The sequence below is a fragment of the Castanea sativa genome, chromosome 1 (assembly GCF_040712315.1).
Source record: "Castanea sativa cultivar Marrone di Chiusa Pesio chromosome 1, ASM4071231v1".
In the NCBI taxonomy this organism is placed as follows: domain Eukaryota; kingdom Viridiplantae; phylum Streptophyta; class Magnoliopsida; order Fagales; family Fagaceae; genus Castanea; species Castanea sativa.
This window is the reverse complement of record NC_134013.1, coordinates 88,106,903-88,122,824: the sequence shown is the minus strand read 5'-3', so window position 1 is coordinate 88,122,824 and position 15,922 is coordinate 88,106,903. Positions and strand designations below refer to the sequence as shown.

The window sequence follows — 15,922 nt, the reverse complement described above, 5'->3', positions numbered from 1 at the left end:
GGTATGGAAGTAGCCAACTTTAAAATCTAACAAAGTTTGAGGTACAATTAATTATCAATTAAAAAGAAAATCGTTCTACATCATATGCCCTGAAGGCCTGAACCCATCATAAGAAAAGAAATTTACTGTTAATTGTTGGGGTCAGAGTCTCTCTTCAGTGGAGTAGATGTTGATGGGTCATTAAAGTTTTGGTTGCCAAGAACAGGGCCGTCAATGAAAGTGGCGTAGTCCAAACCATGAGTGTCAGGTCTCGCCGAAGCCACAGGAACAATGGCTGCTGTCATAGATTGAGTAGAGGAAGGTGAAGAAGAAGCACTCTCCGATGATAATTGTGGACATGGGATATCCATGTAGTCCTGTGGAGGTGGAGCATATTGCTTGGCATGTTCTAAAGCCATACGAAGGTGAAAATTTTCTCTCTCCAAAGCAGCATTTTGAACTTTGTGTCGCCTAGCAGCAATCTCACATGCGGCTTGATGTGCCCTTCGCTCATTCTCCAACTGATGGAGCAAAAGCTGGCGCTCGGCCTCCCACAACATTCGCTCACCCTCCAAACTTCTTTGTTGCTCAGTCTGGCTAACAAAGGTCATTGTTGGGGTGCCTAAGGAGTACAGGTTCCGTTCAAAGGGAGCCCCACATTCAAAAGGTCGATCCTACAAAAATAGGGGGAAGCCCAGCCATGAATCAAATAAAAAATGTTCAAAACATGAAGGGCAATATTTATTTACCCACCAAACATAAATGTAAAAGTAGGACATATTCAAGACAAACTTTCCTTATGCTCAAAAAAATAAACAAATAAAAGACAAACTTCCGTTCTAACTGGTTTAAAATCCAGAGTCCAAACCCATATATTTATCTATAGTCACTAACAGATAGTCAGTCACATGAATTCAAGAAACAAGGATTTAGGTCTTCCATTCCAAATTTATTGTTCCATTTTATACTTATTAAGTGTGCGCTTGGGTAAGACTTAAAAATTAAAATTATTTCATTATTCAGTTTATTTTTGCTATTATTCATGAGTCCCACTTTACTTTTTGGCACTATTCATGACTCTACTATACTATTTCAATTAACTTTTACCTTTATCTACAATAGTTTTAACAATAATTTTTCAATTTTAGCAAAATAAACGGTATCCAACTACACCATAATTGTAAACTTTGTGGATCAAGTTGATTGTTATGGAATTAATTATTTTATTATCTATATTGGAATATAATTATTTAATATTTGATATTTAAATTTAAATGCCAACATTGTTAAGAATCTTGCAATTTAATGATGTTACCTCCTATACTTAGGAGGAAATTATTGTTCAAATTAATGAAAAAAAAATCAAATTCAAATTCCATAAAATTAAAAATGTAATGAATATTTTTTTAGAAAGTACTGTAATAGCTATTACTTAACATGAATATTATTTTTGAACTAGTCGTAAACCCGCGCGTTGCGCGTGATAATATTATTGTTTTAATTATTATTGCTTAAAGCTTAATAGTTGGTTTTTCATTTTCTTTCAAGTTAATATATTGATTTTTGAAAAATATACAATCTAATATATTAATTCAACAACAACAATAATAATAATGTTGAATAAAATAATATGAGAAGAAAAAAAAAGTAAAAATAAAAGATATAACAACAAACACCATATTACTTATCTCTAAATAAATACCAAATTATTTAAATCATATTATGTAATATTATAATCTTTAATTCTTTACAATGCAATATGATAAAATTTAACAACCAATATGAAAAAAAAAAAAAAAAACTCAAAACACAATTACATCACATCAACCTAAAGTAGAGTTCTAAAAAACACTAAAATTTCTCAACCTAAAGCAGAGATGCAATATATATATCACCAAAAATTGAGAGAGAAAGAGAGAGAAATAAATTTTTTTTGTGAAGAAAAATTATGCATATAATGGAAAAGAGAATGCCAAATTTATACTAAAAGGATAACAATAAGAAGAACCAAAATAAGTGAAAGATGAAGAGTGATATTAAGAGAGAGGGTAGTGGGGAGATGAAAATGTAAAGAGAAAGAGAAAGGTTGGAGAAAGTGTAAATGTTAAACAAAGTGAGTACAATTTAATTTATTTAAATTTAAATAAAATATTATATGTTTAATTAAAAAAGAAAATAGAAATAATTTAATTATATGGAGGATATGACTAAGTTTAAATATTAAATAAAATAAGATGAAAAGATTAAAAAAGTAAAAAAAAAATATATATATATATATAACAATAAACTCCAAATTACCCAAATCATGTTATGTAATAGAATAATATATATATATATATATATATATATATATTATATTCATATATATTATCTTTTTTTTTATTTTTTTTATAATACAATAGTATCATATTTAACAATCAAAGAGAACCAAAAAACTTAAAATACAAAACTAAATCGTACCAACCCAACGTAGAGTTATAACAAACACACAAATTTATCAACTTAAGCAGAGATGCAGGAAAAAAAAAACTCCAAAAATTATTTTTTGTGTGCGTGTGAGAGAGAGAGAGAGAGAGGGAGGGAGAAACAAACTTTCTGTGATGGAAAACTATGCAAAGAATGGAAGAGAAAATAACAAATGTATAGAAGATGATGTGAATATGAAAAGACAAAATAAGGAAGATGAATGGAAAGATGAATAGTAACATTAAGGTTGAGGGTAGTGGGAAGATGAAAAGGTAAGGGAGGGAAAGATGAAGAGACAAAATAAGGAAAGATGAAAAATGATATTAAGGTTGAGGGTAGTGGGAAGATGAAAAGGTAAAGATACGAGAAAGGTTGGAGAAAATGCAATTATTAAAAAAAAAGTAAATGTTAAAAAACAATTGTAGGAAAATTAGAAAGAAAAAAGATAATGATGTTGATGCTGATATGGCTCAACGTGAGCATAGTAATATTAAACGTCACGCTTCAGCTTTTAGTAATATATAGATATAGATTAATTTTTAATTTTTTTTTATAACGCAATAGTATAATATTTAACAATCAAAGAGAATCAAAAAAACTTAAAAAACAAAACTAAATCGTACCAACCCAATGTAGAGTTATAACAAACACACAAATTTATCAACTTAAACTGAGATGCAAGGAAAAAAAAAATACTCCAAAAATTATTTTGTGTGTGTGAGAGAGAGAGAGAGAGAGAGGGAGGGAGAAACAACCTTTTTGTGATGGAAAACTATGTAACGAATGGAAGAGAGAATAACAAATTTATAGAAGATGATGTGAATATGAAGAGACAAAATAAGAAAGATGAATGGAAAGATGAATAGTGACATTAAGGTTGAGGGTATTGGGGAGATGAAAATGTAAGAAAGGGAAAAATGAAGAGACGAAATAAAGAAAGATGAAAAGTGATATTAAGATTGAGGGTAGTGGGGAGAGGAAAATGTAAAGGTATGAGAAAGGTTGGAGAAAATGCAATTATTAAAAAAAAAAAAGTAAATGTTAAAAAACAATTGTAGAAAAATTAGAAAAAAAAAAAAGAATAATGATGTGGATGCTAATGTGACTCAACGTAAACACAATAACATTAGATGTTACCTTTCAGCTTTTAGTAATATATAGATATAGGTTGTTATCTAAGGGTTTCTAAACTTTAATCACGGTAGGAACAATGTGAAGACCTAAGGAAGATTATGGCTAAGATGGCAAAGAATGTATGCATCCACAACCATTACCTTAACCTCCGCAAGAGAGGTTTGGACCGTTTGGCCTTCCAGAGATGAATGGCAATGAGAAAGATGATGAGCCACCACACCTTCCAAACGCCTTGGCTCCCCCCAAACTCGCGAAGTAGATGGTGCGATAGTACCATCATCTATGATGAAATCCTGCAATGGGGTTGAGGCGATAATCGAATATTCATCACGATCCTCATTAATGGACTCAATGTCCATTATCCCAAAATCAACAGTGTCATCCACAATGTTGTCGAACTCATCCTCAGGAGTAGTATCCTCTAAAAAAGTAGTGATCAGTTCACAATTTTCTGCCATTGTGACATCCTCCTCCTTATTTTGTAAACGAGCAGCAAGCTCTTCATCCCATTGCTGCTGGGCCACCTCTCGAGCAGACAAACATCCACGCTTAGATGCAGCTAAACAAGTGGCAATTCCCTTTCTCTTATTGCTAAATCTAGATATCTGCATTTAAGGGGGAAATATATATATATATATATATATATATATATATATATATATATATATATATATATATATATATATATATATATATAAAAGAACATCAAATAACAAGCTTGTAAATCACTTATGGAAACATAATAACCATAATTATGAAACCAATTAACCAAAGTACTTTGTGAGATATTTAAGTCATGTTGCGTGGTGTGGCTTGTATTAGAATTTAGAACTCATTTCATTTTCCTCATATGCATAAGTGTATGTGGAATAGTATTCTGAAAAGTCTAATTTACGATTATGATTTTAGTGCGCATTAGGTACATCTTTAAATTTGTTATACTCGTATTTAATCTGAATCATGAGTAAATTCATCTCAAATGGAGAAAATCCTGATAACTATTGGGTTATTGTTGGGTTATAAAAGTTGACCTGCACATCAGAAGTGTGGATTTTCTTATCACCCATCATTGCTTGATCTGTTGAAACATCTTCATCTAGAATATCATCCTTGTAAGGAAGGGATGACTTATTAATCATTGCTTCAAAATAGGATTGGTAATCCTTCTTATCATTCTCATAAATTAGGTTGACCCCGAACTTCTTCGGTTGGAAACCACCACTTACGCGTATTGAATACTCCACTTCATCTCCGGCTTCCAACAGATGTTTCATATGATGTAGCGGCACAGAGTGTAACCACAGATGTTCCTGACATGGTACTACACGACAATTCTTTTGTTGATAGTGCCACTTGATGCCCTTGGTATTATTTTTGAATTCATACATAACAGTAAATCCATGAATATCATGAAAGCGGCTTGCAAATACAACACATAACAACCATCCTTGAATCTTTTGCTCCACTAGTGGAGGCACAACAAAAGATAAAACTAAGCCCGTACTCTTGTAGTCAAACCAGTCTGGAAACTCAACCCCAGGGAAGAAAACACTGAAACTGTTAAATGCATTCAATTCCTGTTACATTAAATCATGAGTAATAAGAGATGGTCCAAGTAACTAATTTGATCAGCAAACTAAAAGAGAGAAAGAGCGATCCAAAAATAATTAAATAAATAAGGAGAGAGGGAAGAGAGACCTTGAGAAGCTTCTTTCTTGGATTACTGCAAATAGGATTCTTCCCAAGTAGTTTGGAGCAGCCAAAACTCATCAGCTGTTCTGATAGTTTCCAAATTGATCCAGTTAATATCCATTCCAGGGACGTGGCATTGTTTGCATTCATCGCTTGTAAAGCTATTGGGAGCTCGTCAAGCGATCGAAATCTTCTGCATAGGCTCAAATCAAGACTCGCCAGTTGATTAAGAAAATTTATTATAACTGGCAAATGAAAAGCAATGCCACTAGACAATTTACTGGGTGTGGGGAATGATCTTTGAATTGTGAGGACCTCAACTAGTAGGACTGGTGAAAGTTGTCCAAATGGGACTAGAGCTTGAGTCATGAGACCATGTCTAGCCATAAATTCAATTTTTTCCAGCATCATCTCTGGAATTGAACCAAACAAGTTTTTATGGTTTTCAGGATCCAAAGTAAAAGTAAGTAGTTGGTAAAGACATATGATAGACTCGTTAACCTCGACCAGGCTTGTATAACTAAGATCCTTGACCTCAGTACTATTGATTCTTGAGAAAAAATCCGGTCTTCTCTTTTGGGGATTGGAATGGCAGAGAACCCGATGGTTCAACTCTTCCACAATCTGCTTCTCCACCCAAAAAGTACTGAATTAATATTCATCATCAAATTCAATAGATCCAAACCACGAAATTTGAAAACAAATACATACCTTGGTTGCTGTCGGAAGTTCTATCTGTTTTGATGTTAGAAATTCTAATAATTTACTAAAAGGCATGGGCATAGGAAGCTCTACAAACATATCATTCTGCCGATTTGACCAATCAAATATTGCAAAATATTGATGAACCAAAACCTGTGGTTCACTTTCAAAGTTGGGTGTATCCAGAACCTTTACAACAATCGCCCTAAAAGCAACTGGCTCCTTCAGAGGTGGTTGTGGATGAGAAGGATGATGAGTGGCTGCACTCTCTGAGCTATTTTGCTTCCCCTGATCAGCAAAGGTGATAATGCTGTTAGCATGAATGAAAATCCTCTATCGTACTTTGTGTGTCACTTGATAATCTACTAGATGTAGTGTATCATACATGAACGTACGTCATACTGTAATTGGTTAAATATAAAATGAAACATTTAAAATGAAATTTTTTTATTCATCTTAGCATATCTATTATACTTAGTGTAAAATTTAAGAAGCACACACTACAAAGCCCCCCGTGTCAACATGCTGGAGGCACTTTGCACGCATACAAGTGTATTGGAAAGAGAAAAAAATATTTTGAAATTTTCTTTAGTTTATATAAGTTTTAAAGATTTTGATCTTTTTTATTTATTTTGAAAACTTAAAATAAACACAAAATCTAATAAATAAAAAAATATATATATACTTGAAAATATTCATTTATTTCCTTCAAAATAAAAAGAAAGTATATATTAATTAATTATCATTTCTCCATAGTATCATGTATCAACAAAAATTATCATGTCCAGTGTGCTTCTTAATGTAAACATTTATATCTGTGTGCATATAGTCAACCCTTATAACTTAGATCAAGGCATATCAATTAACCTTGCTTCAAAATATAATCAAGGCACCCATGTCAATTCCCTCTTATATACATAACCCTCTCTTGTATAACTATGAGCAAAAATCTATCTTATTTTAATTATTTTACTTTATACTCCACTAATCATAGCATAATATATTGTAGTTGATGGAATACAAGGTGGAACATTATGAGTGAGATAGAGGAATATTATTCCAATAATACATAATGAAAGAGATTTTTTTTTTTTTTTTTTTTTGCAATAAAGAGCTCTTATTCTAATCTTTTTTCAAATTCCAATATTGGTGAAATCCTAAAATTCGTTGATCCTATGAAGAATTCCAACCCTAGAAAGGAAAAACTAAAACTGTCTAGTGCAGTCAATTCCTATTCAATCAAATCATGAGCAATGGGTTATGGTCCAAAAACCCTGTTTCATCACACACACACACACAGAATACCTTGTGTTGGAGAAGCTTGCTAATACAACTGAAACTTTCCAATGGAACATCAGCAGATATGAGGAGTGAATACCATAATATTAATGGCGATTTGAATTCAAATCTTGGCACCATGTTTATCTTTGTGCAGCCAGAAAGGTTTACAAAAGACTTTGAGTAAATATCTATAGGAAGCTTCGTAAGGTTTTCACAGTCTGCAAGATCCAAAGTGACTAGTTTGTCGAGACAAATAACAGACTTGTGAACCTCGACCAAACTAGTACAATTGTTGAGAAACAGCACCTCGAGATTGGTGATTCCTGAGAAATCTGGTGTTCTCCTTAGCTGATAGGAATGACTGACATCAAGAAACTTCAACTTTTTCAGAATCTGTAAAAAACTAGATCAGTACACTAGGAATTCAATAGATCCAAACCAAAAAGATGAAAAGAAAAGAAAAAAACTTGCCTACCTTGGTCCCTTTCCAAAGTTCTGTCAGGCTGCTATAGGGCATGTAAAGTGCAACAAGGTTTTCCATGTATAAGTCTGGTGGTACGGATTCCTGAGGGAACCCAAACCATTCTAGATATCTTAGCCTCTTGGAAGGACAATGGAAGTTCCCCTTTAGGTGTGCATAATTTAGTTGAAGCATTCTTAGATTATGCATCTTTTCAAATGCTTTGGAATCCACTTGCAAATCGTAAACCCCCGGCAAATTTAGCATGATGCCTTCAACTACTTCTGTTCCCTGAAGAAAGAGCATCATGCAAAAGTTATATTTTTGGGTAATTGCAATGTACATGCATATTTAGAATAATAGGGTGAGAACACCTTTATAGAAACAAAGGTTGTGTCCTATAACTGAGTGTGATGCTGAGGCAAAGTGCACTCTGCATGGCATAGTTTGAGGGACATGCAGTCTGCCACTGGTTCTTCTAGTAGTGTGCTATGATGAATAAGTTAGAAAAAATCAACGAATTTTACACTAAATATGGTAAGTTGGTCTTATATTCTTATTAAACAAGTACAATAGTTGAGGCATCTGAATCTTACCATGTGATATGTCAATACTTCAAGGACATCCTTATGAAACCATAGCCGGCTACGTTCTCCAGGCACTTTGGGGCATTGTCTGCGGACAACTTCTCTACCCATGTCTCTGATCATATTATGCATTGCAAATCGGTTTGAGCAATCAATTGTCATAAGACATCGGCGAATCAAAACCCCTAATTCACTTTCAAAGAATAAGTTTGAGTCTTCGAGTATTTTGAATGTATAATTTTTTTCCATTCCAACAAAGAAGCACGCAACATCTAGAAACAACTCTTGCTGAGTGTCACTTAGTGAATAAAAACTCACCATCAGCTTCTCTTGAATTTTATCATGAGGAATTACTTTCAATTTTTCCAATGTGCATTCCCATTCATGTGTACTCTTGTCAGAGAGGAAAGAACCTAAAACTTTGAGTACCAATGGAAGCCCTCCAGCATAATATATTACTTCCTTAGATAACTCTGCATAATTTTCATTAGGGTTATCTTTTCCAAATGCATGCCAACTCAAAAGCTGAATAGACTCATGGTAATCCAATGCCTGTGGCATATATATCTCATCAACCCCAACCAATTTGAGCATAGACTTATCTCTTGTTGTAATGATAATTACACTTCCTGGTTGAAAATAACCACGCTTTATGGCTAATTTATCAAATTGGTCCTGATGATCCACGTTATCAAGAACAACAAGAACCCTTTTACACCATGCTCTATTTTTTATTATCATAGTTCCTTGATCAACAAGTTTTATACTTCTATTATCATTTACATGGATGCTGGAGAGAATTTGCTCCTGCAAATCAATCATTCCGTTTGGTTGCTCAGCAATTTCTCTTACATTTTCTAGAAAGCAGCTTCCTTCGAATTTTCTTTGTAGCTGGTTATAAATAGCTTTGGCAATTGTTGTTTTGCCAATTCCACCAATCCCCCAGATCCCAACCATGCAAACATTACCTGAACCCCTACCTAGTAGATTATTGAGATTCTGCGTTCGAGACTCGAGTCCAACTGGGTAGGGTGCAACCATAAAGTATGCCAAATTTAATTTATTGGAAATGTATCCAATAATGTTCTCTATAAATTCGGACTCCAAACTGCCAGTTATATCCAAATAAAAATAGAAAGTGAGCGTTCATTTAATAAGATGATCAGAAACTAATTAATTAACCTTGACAAATAGCTTGAAACACCAAAATCCTTTTGAATATCCCACCAAATTATATGGAACATTATCCTTTCCATTTCAGTGATTTCACATGGAACATTATCTCCTCTCCCCTTGTGTGTATTTTAAAATACTTAATATTCTCACAAAAATAAAACATGAAATGTAGAGAATTCATTTCATAATTAAAATTAATTTTTAGGACCTAACAATGTATTAAGTGATGTTATTTAAAAGTTTAAATGATGTGATATCCAAAATATTTTTAAATTAATACTATTTAATTTGAACTATGAAATGTATCCATTTAGATGGAGAGGATCGTTTTTCAAAATGTATTTTTTTCATTGTATTCTCAAATAAAAGTGATGCTAGGGATACTATAAATTTTACTATATAAACCTTACAAATAGATTTGACACTAATCACCAAAAAAAAAAAAAAAAATTATTATATTGTTGAAGTTGCACTAATTATATTTGTTGTCATGCCGATTTATAAGCAAATTGGGTCTTAACTTTAGTATTTTCCTTCCAATAATGAATAGAGTAATTACTTCAAAAACATGTTAATTGAATTAGTGATATTAAAGATATTGCAAATTTTACTAAATACAAATCTTTCAAACTAATGTATTGACTTTTAGGGCAAGTCTCTAAAAGTGATAATGGGAATGGGAATCAACATTGTAAGGAATATAAAAATAAAATAAAATGCTTAAATGGAATAACTATTACTATTCATAAGATTGGTAACCACAAAATATAATCTTGAATTTATATTCTAGAATTAGAAGCAATATTTAATATCAATCACATTCATTCCCACAATTTGTAAGTCTTTTATAATAAAATTGATAATAACTTTAACATTTTTCTAATAATAGTCAAAATTAATATGGTACAAAAAAAATAAAAATCTTTTACCTCACTTTAAATATACTTCACCAATCACAATTTCCCACCCACTCTCCTTATAAAGCAATCATTTTTTAAGAAAAAAAAAAATAAAGCAACCAAAATTTTAAAAAAAAAAAAAAAAAAAAATTTCACATTCTATATTTAGTAAAATATTAATGTCACTGAGACAAAGGAATTTTTTTTTTGGGTATAAAAGTTGTGTTCGAGATTCCAAGATTCATCTAAAAATAGAGCAATACTACTATATAGCGTGTGTTTGGCAAAAATTATTTTTGCTAATTTATTTTACTATTCAACTTATTTTTACTACTATTCATGGGCCCTATTGCACTTTTTAATACTATTCATATTCATAGATCTTACGATACTATTTCAACTAACTTTTACCTTTATATATAGTACTTTCAGCAAAAAAATTTCAGTTTCAGCAAAATAAGCGAATCTCAAATAGAGCCATAATATATACACAACAAATTATAATTAGTATAACATCTCTTTTTATATTTTATATGACCATCACTTACATCGTCACTTATATTAAAGATCAATCACAACCTACGTATATACCACCTCAACAATTATTAAAGATATTTTAAAATTTATCGTATCTTTACTCTTTAAACTTGCTCCATACAAGGCACTGGAGCACAAAAGCCAAACTTGTCTCATTAATTGTGGTTCCATTTTTGTTTCTGTAATTGGAAACAGTACTACAATTCTACTTCTTCTACATCTATACTATATTGAGTACGTAAGAAAATAACTTACCGATGTGCAACATTTTGCAAGTCCCACCCGGACAAGTTTGCAGCCTCAGCCAAAGCAGCCCTCCACCTCGCTACCTTGTCTTTCTCGTAGCGCTTCTCGTGCATGGCAAACGCTTTCTCCAAAGTCCCTTTCTGTGCCCGCACTTCGGAAGGATCCACGTCGTAGAAAATGGGCAGCACAATTTGCTGCAAGTTCCACTTGCATTCGATTATCTTCGCCAACTCATCAAGACACCAGCTCGAAGCAGCGTAGTTTCTTGAGAACACGATAACAGCAATCCTGGACATCTCGATTGCCTTCTCTAGCTCGATCCAGATAACTTTCCCTCTCTCAAGCTTTCTGTCATCTCTAAAGTAGTGAATACCGCTCCGGTACAAAGCTGCAAAGAGGTGGTCGGTAAAGCTTGTGCGGGTATCTTCACCATTGAAACTTACAAAGACATCGTAACACAAAGTTTGGGTGGATGATGAGGATGATGGAGAATAGGTTTCTTCGGCCATGGAAGCGGAGCAAATTGACGAAGCTCAGTGCAGGGGGACAAAGTACTTGAAGACTTTGGGTGGGAGCCTAGAAGTCTCTCTTCTCTTACATTTTCGAGTAACTTTCTAGGAAAGAGGAAAGATGTAAAGGAGGAGGTGGTATCTTATGCGCATACCGTGTGGGGCCTCTGCCAACGAGACAATGGTCTCCGGCAGCATATATTGATATTTTTTAAATATTCTTTCTTTATTTTTTAAAATATTCTTCCTCTATTTCATTTAAATAATTTTCCTTTACTTTTTTTTAATATTCCCTTTTTACTTTTTTTTTAACTTTTTTTTAATGGATAAATTATAAATTACACTCCTGAAGTTCAAAGTTGACTAAATTTTACACCCAACGTTTCAAAACTTTAATTTTACATCCCAACGTTTGGTTCTGTTAACAAATCACCCCCGATTAGTTCCTGTTATTAACTGCCATGTCGTCTTACTGATATATATATATATATATATATATATATATATATATATATATATATATAACACTTTGTTGGTACTCCTTCCAATATTTCATCTCGAATTTCTGATTATTTGAATAATTTGAGATGCCCTACTATGTCTGATTACAGATGGTACCAAGATGTATTCACTTCCAGAGTCATGCTCAGAAAGGACTCTACGAAGCCTTATTGGAAAGAGAAGTTTATTGACGGTCTGCCTCCTATTTTTGCTCATAAGGTAAAAAATGAATTAATTGGTAAAAATGATTCTATTGACTTTGATAATTTAACCTATGGTGATATTTTCAGCACTATTAAGAAAATTGGAATTAATATGTGCAATGATGAAAAATTGTTAAAACAACAGTTAAAAGATAAAAAGAAAGCTAAATATGAAATGGGTAATTTCTGTGAACAATATGGTTTACCTCCTATTGCCCCTTCCAGGCAAAAAGGAAAAAGTAAACATGATAAGGTTTACAAAAGTTATTCCCATAAAAAGTATAAAAGATACAGAATCCACTTTGTTAAACCCAATGATTTTTATGCTAAAAACAAATCTACTTTTCGAAAACATGATAAACAGAGATCAGGTAAAGGTAAGTGCTTTAACTGTGGCAAATTTGGCCATTTCAGTAAAGACTGTACCCAAAAGCCTGGTAAGTTGAAAAATAAGTTGAACCTATTGAACATTAATAATAGTGATCAAAATGAATTATTTCAGATTCTTGAATCTGCTGCTTCAACTGATTCCTTTGAAGAGGATTTTTCCTCATCTGATTCTGATTATCACTCCCGTAGTGATGTTTCTAAATCTCCTAATATTAAACTTGGCTGTAGAGATTCTTGTTGTAATGTGATTAAATCTGTTAAAATGTTAACCAAAAGTAAAGAGAATGATGATTTACTATTGACAATGATAAGTAAGATTGAAGATCCTAATTTGCAGAAAGATTATCTTGATAAGTTTTTGAAAAACTTAACAAAAGAAGATAAGGTTAAAAGACCTAATTCTACGATAAGTTTTGAAGAAACTCTGAAAAGATTTAATAAAAATAAATCAAAAAAGATAACTGTTAATGATCTTCAACATGAGATAAAAACTGTTAAACAAGAAATAATCCAATTAAAAAATGATGTTAAAACTATTAAACATGATAATGATCATCTTAAACAAGAATTGTTAATTCTAAAAATTGATAAAACTATGGATAAGCACCAATCTGATGATGATGAGCAAAAAGACGGAGATGAATCCGATCAACAAGTTTCTCCTTCTGGTAATGTTTTTTATCGTACTTTGATTAATTTGATTGATAATCAATTGTCTCTTGTTAAACATATGCTGCCCAAATGGTACACTAAAGTCAAAATTGTTGTTGCTCATGATTATGCTTTTGATGTTGTTGCTATGATTGATTCTGGTGCTGATGTTAATTGTATTCAAGAAGGACTGATTCCTTCTAAATATTTTGAAAAATCTACTGAAAGATTAGTTTCTGCTAATGGAACTAAAATGAAAATCAAGTATGAATTAAACAATGCTTATATTTGTTGTGATAATGTTTCCTTCAAAATTCCCTCTGTGCTTGTTAAAAACATGACTGATAAAGTAATTCTTGGTTTGCCTTTTATTAACTCTTTGTATCCTTTCCTTACTGAGGATGATGGAATTACTACTAATCCTTTTGGACAAAAAGTAAAATTCAAATTTTGTGCAAAGTGTGAAACTCATAATATTAATAAACATCTTAACTTTATTAAACAAAAGGATAGCTCTACTCAATTGTTGCCAACAATTATTGCCGACTACCACAGTGTCCTGATGGATGATAGATACCATAATAATATGAATATCTCTCTTGTTGACTCCTTGCATGATGACAAAATCCCTAGTGAAAGGCATATCTTCACCAAAGGTCTTCCTATAATTCCTACGGATGCTAAAACTCATGAAAGTCTTCTTTGCATTAGACTTTTGACCAAGTCTTTGCATTGGTCCAAAATTCTCCGTAGCATGATATCCTCCTACAATAATGTTCTTCAACACCCTTTCCACAATATTCCCAAACACAATCATGGTCATCCTAATATTCATTGTCCGGCACAACTATTACATATTCTTATTGAACTTTGGCTTTTGAAACATACTTTTCAAAAGAATTTTATTGATACTATTGACTCACACTTTTCAAAAAAATATTCTATTATACTATTAACTATGGCCAACTGGCGTAACATCCTCTCCCTTACTTGGCAGGACAAAATAAGATTTAATACTACCACTACTAAGTGGAATATTATAACTTCTTCGGCAGAGAAGAGGGACAAGGGGAAAGCACCTGCACAGGACTTTCCTCAAGACGAAAGGTTCCCAGCGGGATACCCTTTTGTAATGCATGAAGGCGCATCTTCTGGAGTAAAATCCAGTAATGCAACATCCCTTCAGGAATTTGTCCCGGCAGAGGTGACATATTCCAGTGGTAATATCATATTAACTTTACAGGAAGTATTGAACACAGACTTGCAATTCCATAATGGAATCTATAGTGAATTACCAGATTCCATTAAATTCATTCTAGACAATCTTCAAGCTGCCTATTCTTCAGACCACCACAAACGATTCAACAAAACCATGAGAGCACTTGAAATTCATCTTGTTAACCTTGCTACCCAAATTATTGACCCTAATACTGAAAATGCAGCCTTTGCCGACCAACTTTTTAATTGTCTTGTTTACGCTTAAAACCATCATGATGAATCACACATGATTAGTCAACTCTTTGGCAAAGAGGAAATCCATTCAATGGATAGAAAGACTATAATGGGTACTGATTTTGCTAGATTGAGTTTAAAAATCAATCTTTGCTTAAAAGTGCTGTTGCCAACTTGCCTCCAGAAGTACAAACTTGTATTTTTGAAAGCAAGGCTATGACTAAAGATCTTGATCTTTGGTTAAAACATTTCAAAACTCTTAATTGCTCCTACCATTGTTGAACCTGATGGCCCCAACAGAGGCTACCTGAAAAAGAAATGGGGAAAATACTTTGGGAGCAGTCTCAGAGTACATGAAAAAACCCATCCTTTCCCCGGTCTTTTGATTAATTATGAAGATGGATCTGATGATGATCCTTTTTGGCTTTCTCAAATGTTTGAATTTGGTTTTGTCAGACTCATCAAATTAACGAGTCATAATCAAATTAACCAGTTTCCTGATATTATTCAAAAGGCTGTTGCAGATGTTGCAGCAACCCCTTATGTTTCAATCCGATGTTGGAGTACTTTACCCAAATGGGAAAAGAATAATTGGATGAATGTTCAACCTTCCAAGCATCTTGTTCTTATTAACGGATATACTCACCAAGGCCAATGGTATGAAGGCAATGCTTATGTTTCTCATAAACATCCCTATGCTCTTGTTGAATGTTGGAGAAGTTACTTTAATAATCGAATTCTTGATGTCTCCGAAGAATTATGGAAAGACTACAATTTCTTTGGCTGTACAGATAGAATTTCTGTTTTTGTTAACAAACCTTATACTTCTGCGGTCAGGCACTTACAATGGGTAGAACATGATGACCCAAGAATATTCCTCACAAGAGATCCTATTCACGAACCATTAATGTATTGTGGTTTCTGTAACCAATATTCAACCTATCATGAACATGAATGCAATGATGATCCCCCATGGGATCCCTTTCCAGGAGACCCTTATGCTGGTTACCCTTCTGATGCAGCTTCTACTTAGAAGCATATTGGTCCAGCTAAATGA

The 15,922-nt window shown here is 32.8% G+C and overlaps 1 protein-coding gene across 1 annotated transcript; it reads right to left on the bottom strand.

Annotated features, from left to right (window-relative positions):
* Window positions 1–11,668, bottom strand: LOC142636517 (disease resistance protein RPS6-like). Its single transcript, XM_075810774.1, has 9 exons — window positions 11,169–11,668; window positions 8,311–9,409; window positions 7,730–8,005; window positions 7,279–7,647; window positions 5,983–6,261; window positions 5,278–5,895; window positions 4,611–5,156; window positions 3,720–4,184; window positions 1–653 (listed from the first exon to the last, which is right to left on the bottom strand). The coding sequence occupies exons 1-9, from the start codon at window positions 11,666–11,668 to the stop codon at window positions 129–131; spliced, it is 4,677 nt and encodes a 1,558-aa protein (XP_075666889.1). The 3' UTR covers window positions 1–128.
* Window positions 11,669–15,922: the final 4,254 nt, after the last annotated feature.

Excerpts from the sequence above, each read along its gene's own strand:
- LOC142636517 (XM_075810774.1), bottom strand. The coding sequence starts at position 11,668 with ATGGCCGAAGAAACCTATTCTCCATCATCCTCATCATCCACCCAAACT. Across the intron at positions 4,185-4,610 it reads TCCACACTTCTGATGTGCAG|ATATCTAGATTTAGCAATAA; the intron begins GTCAACTTTTAT and ends CCTTAAATGCAG. Across the intron at positions 654-3,719 it reads CCTCTCTTGCGGAGGTTAAG|GATCGACCTTTTGAATGTGG; the intron begins GTAATGGTTGTG and ends CTATTTTTGTAG.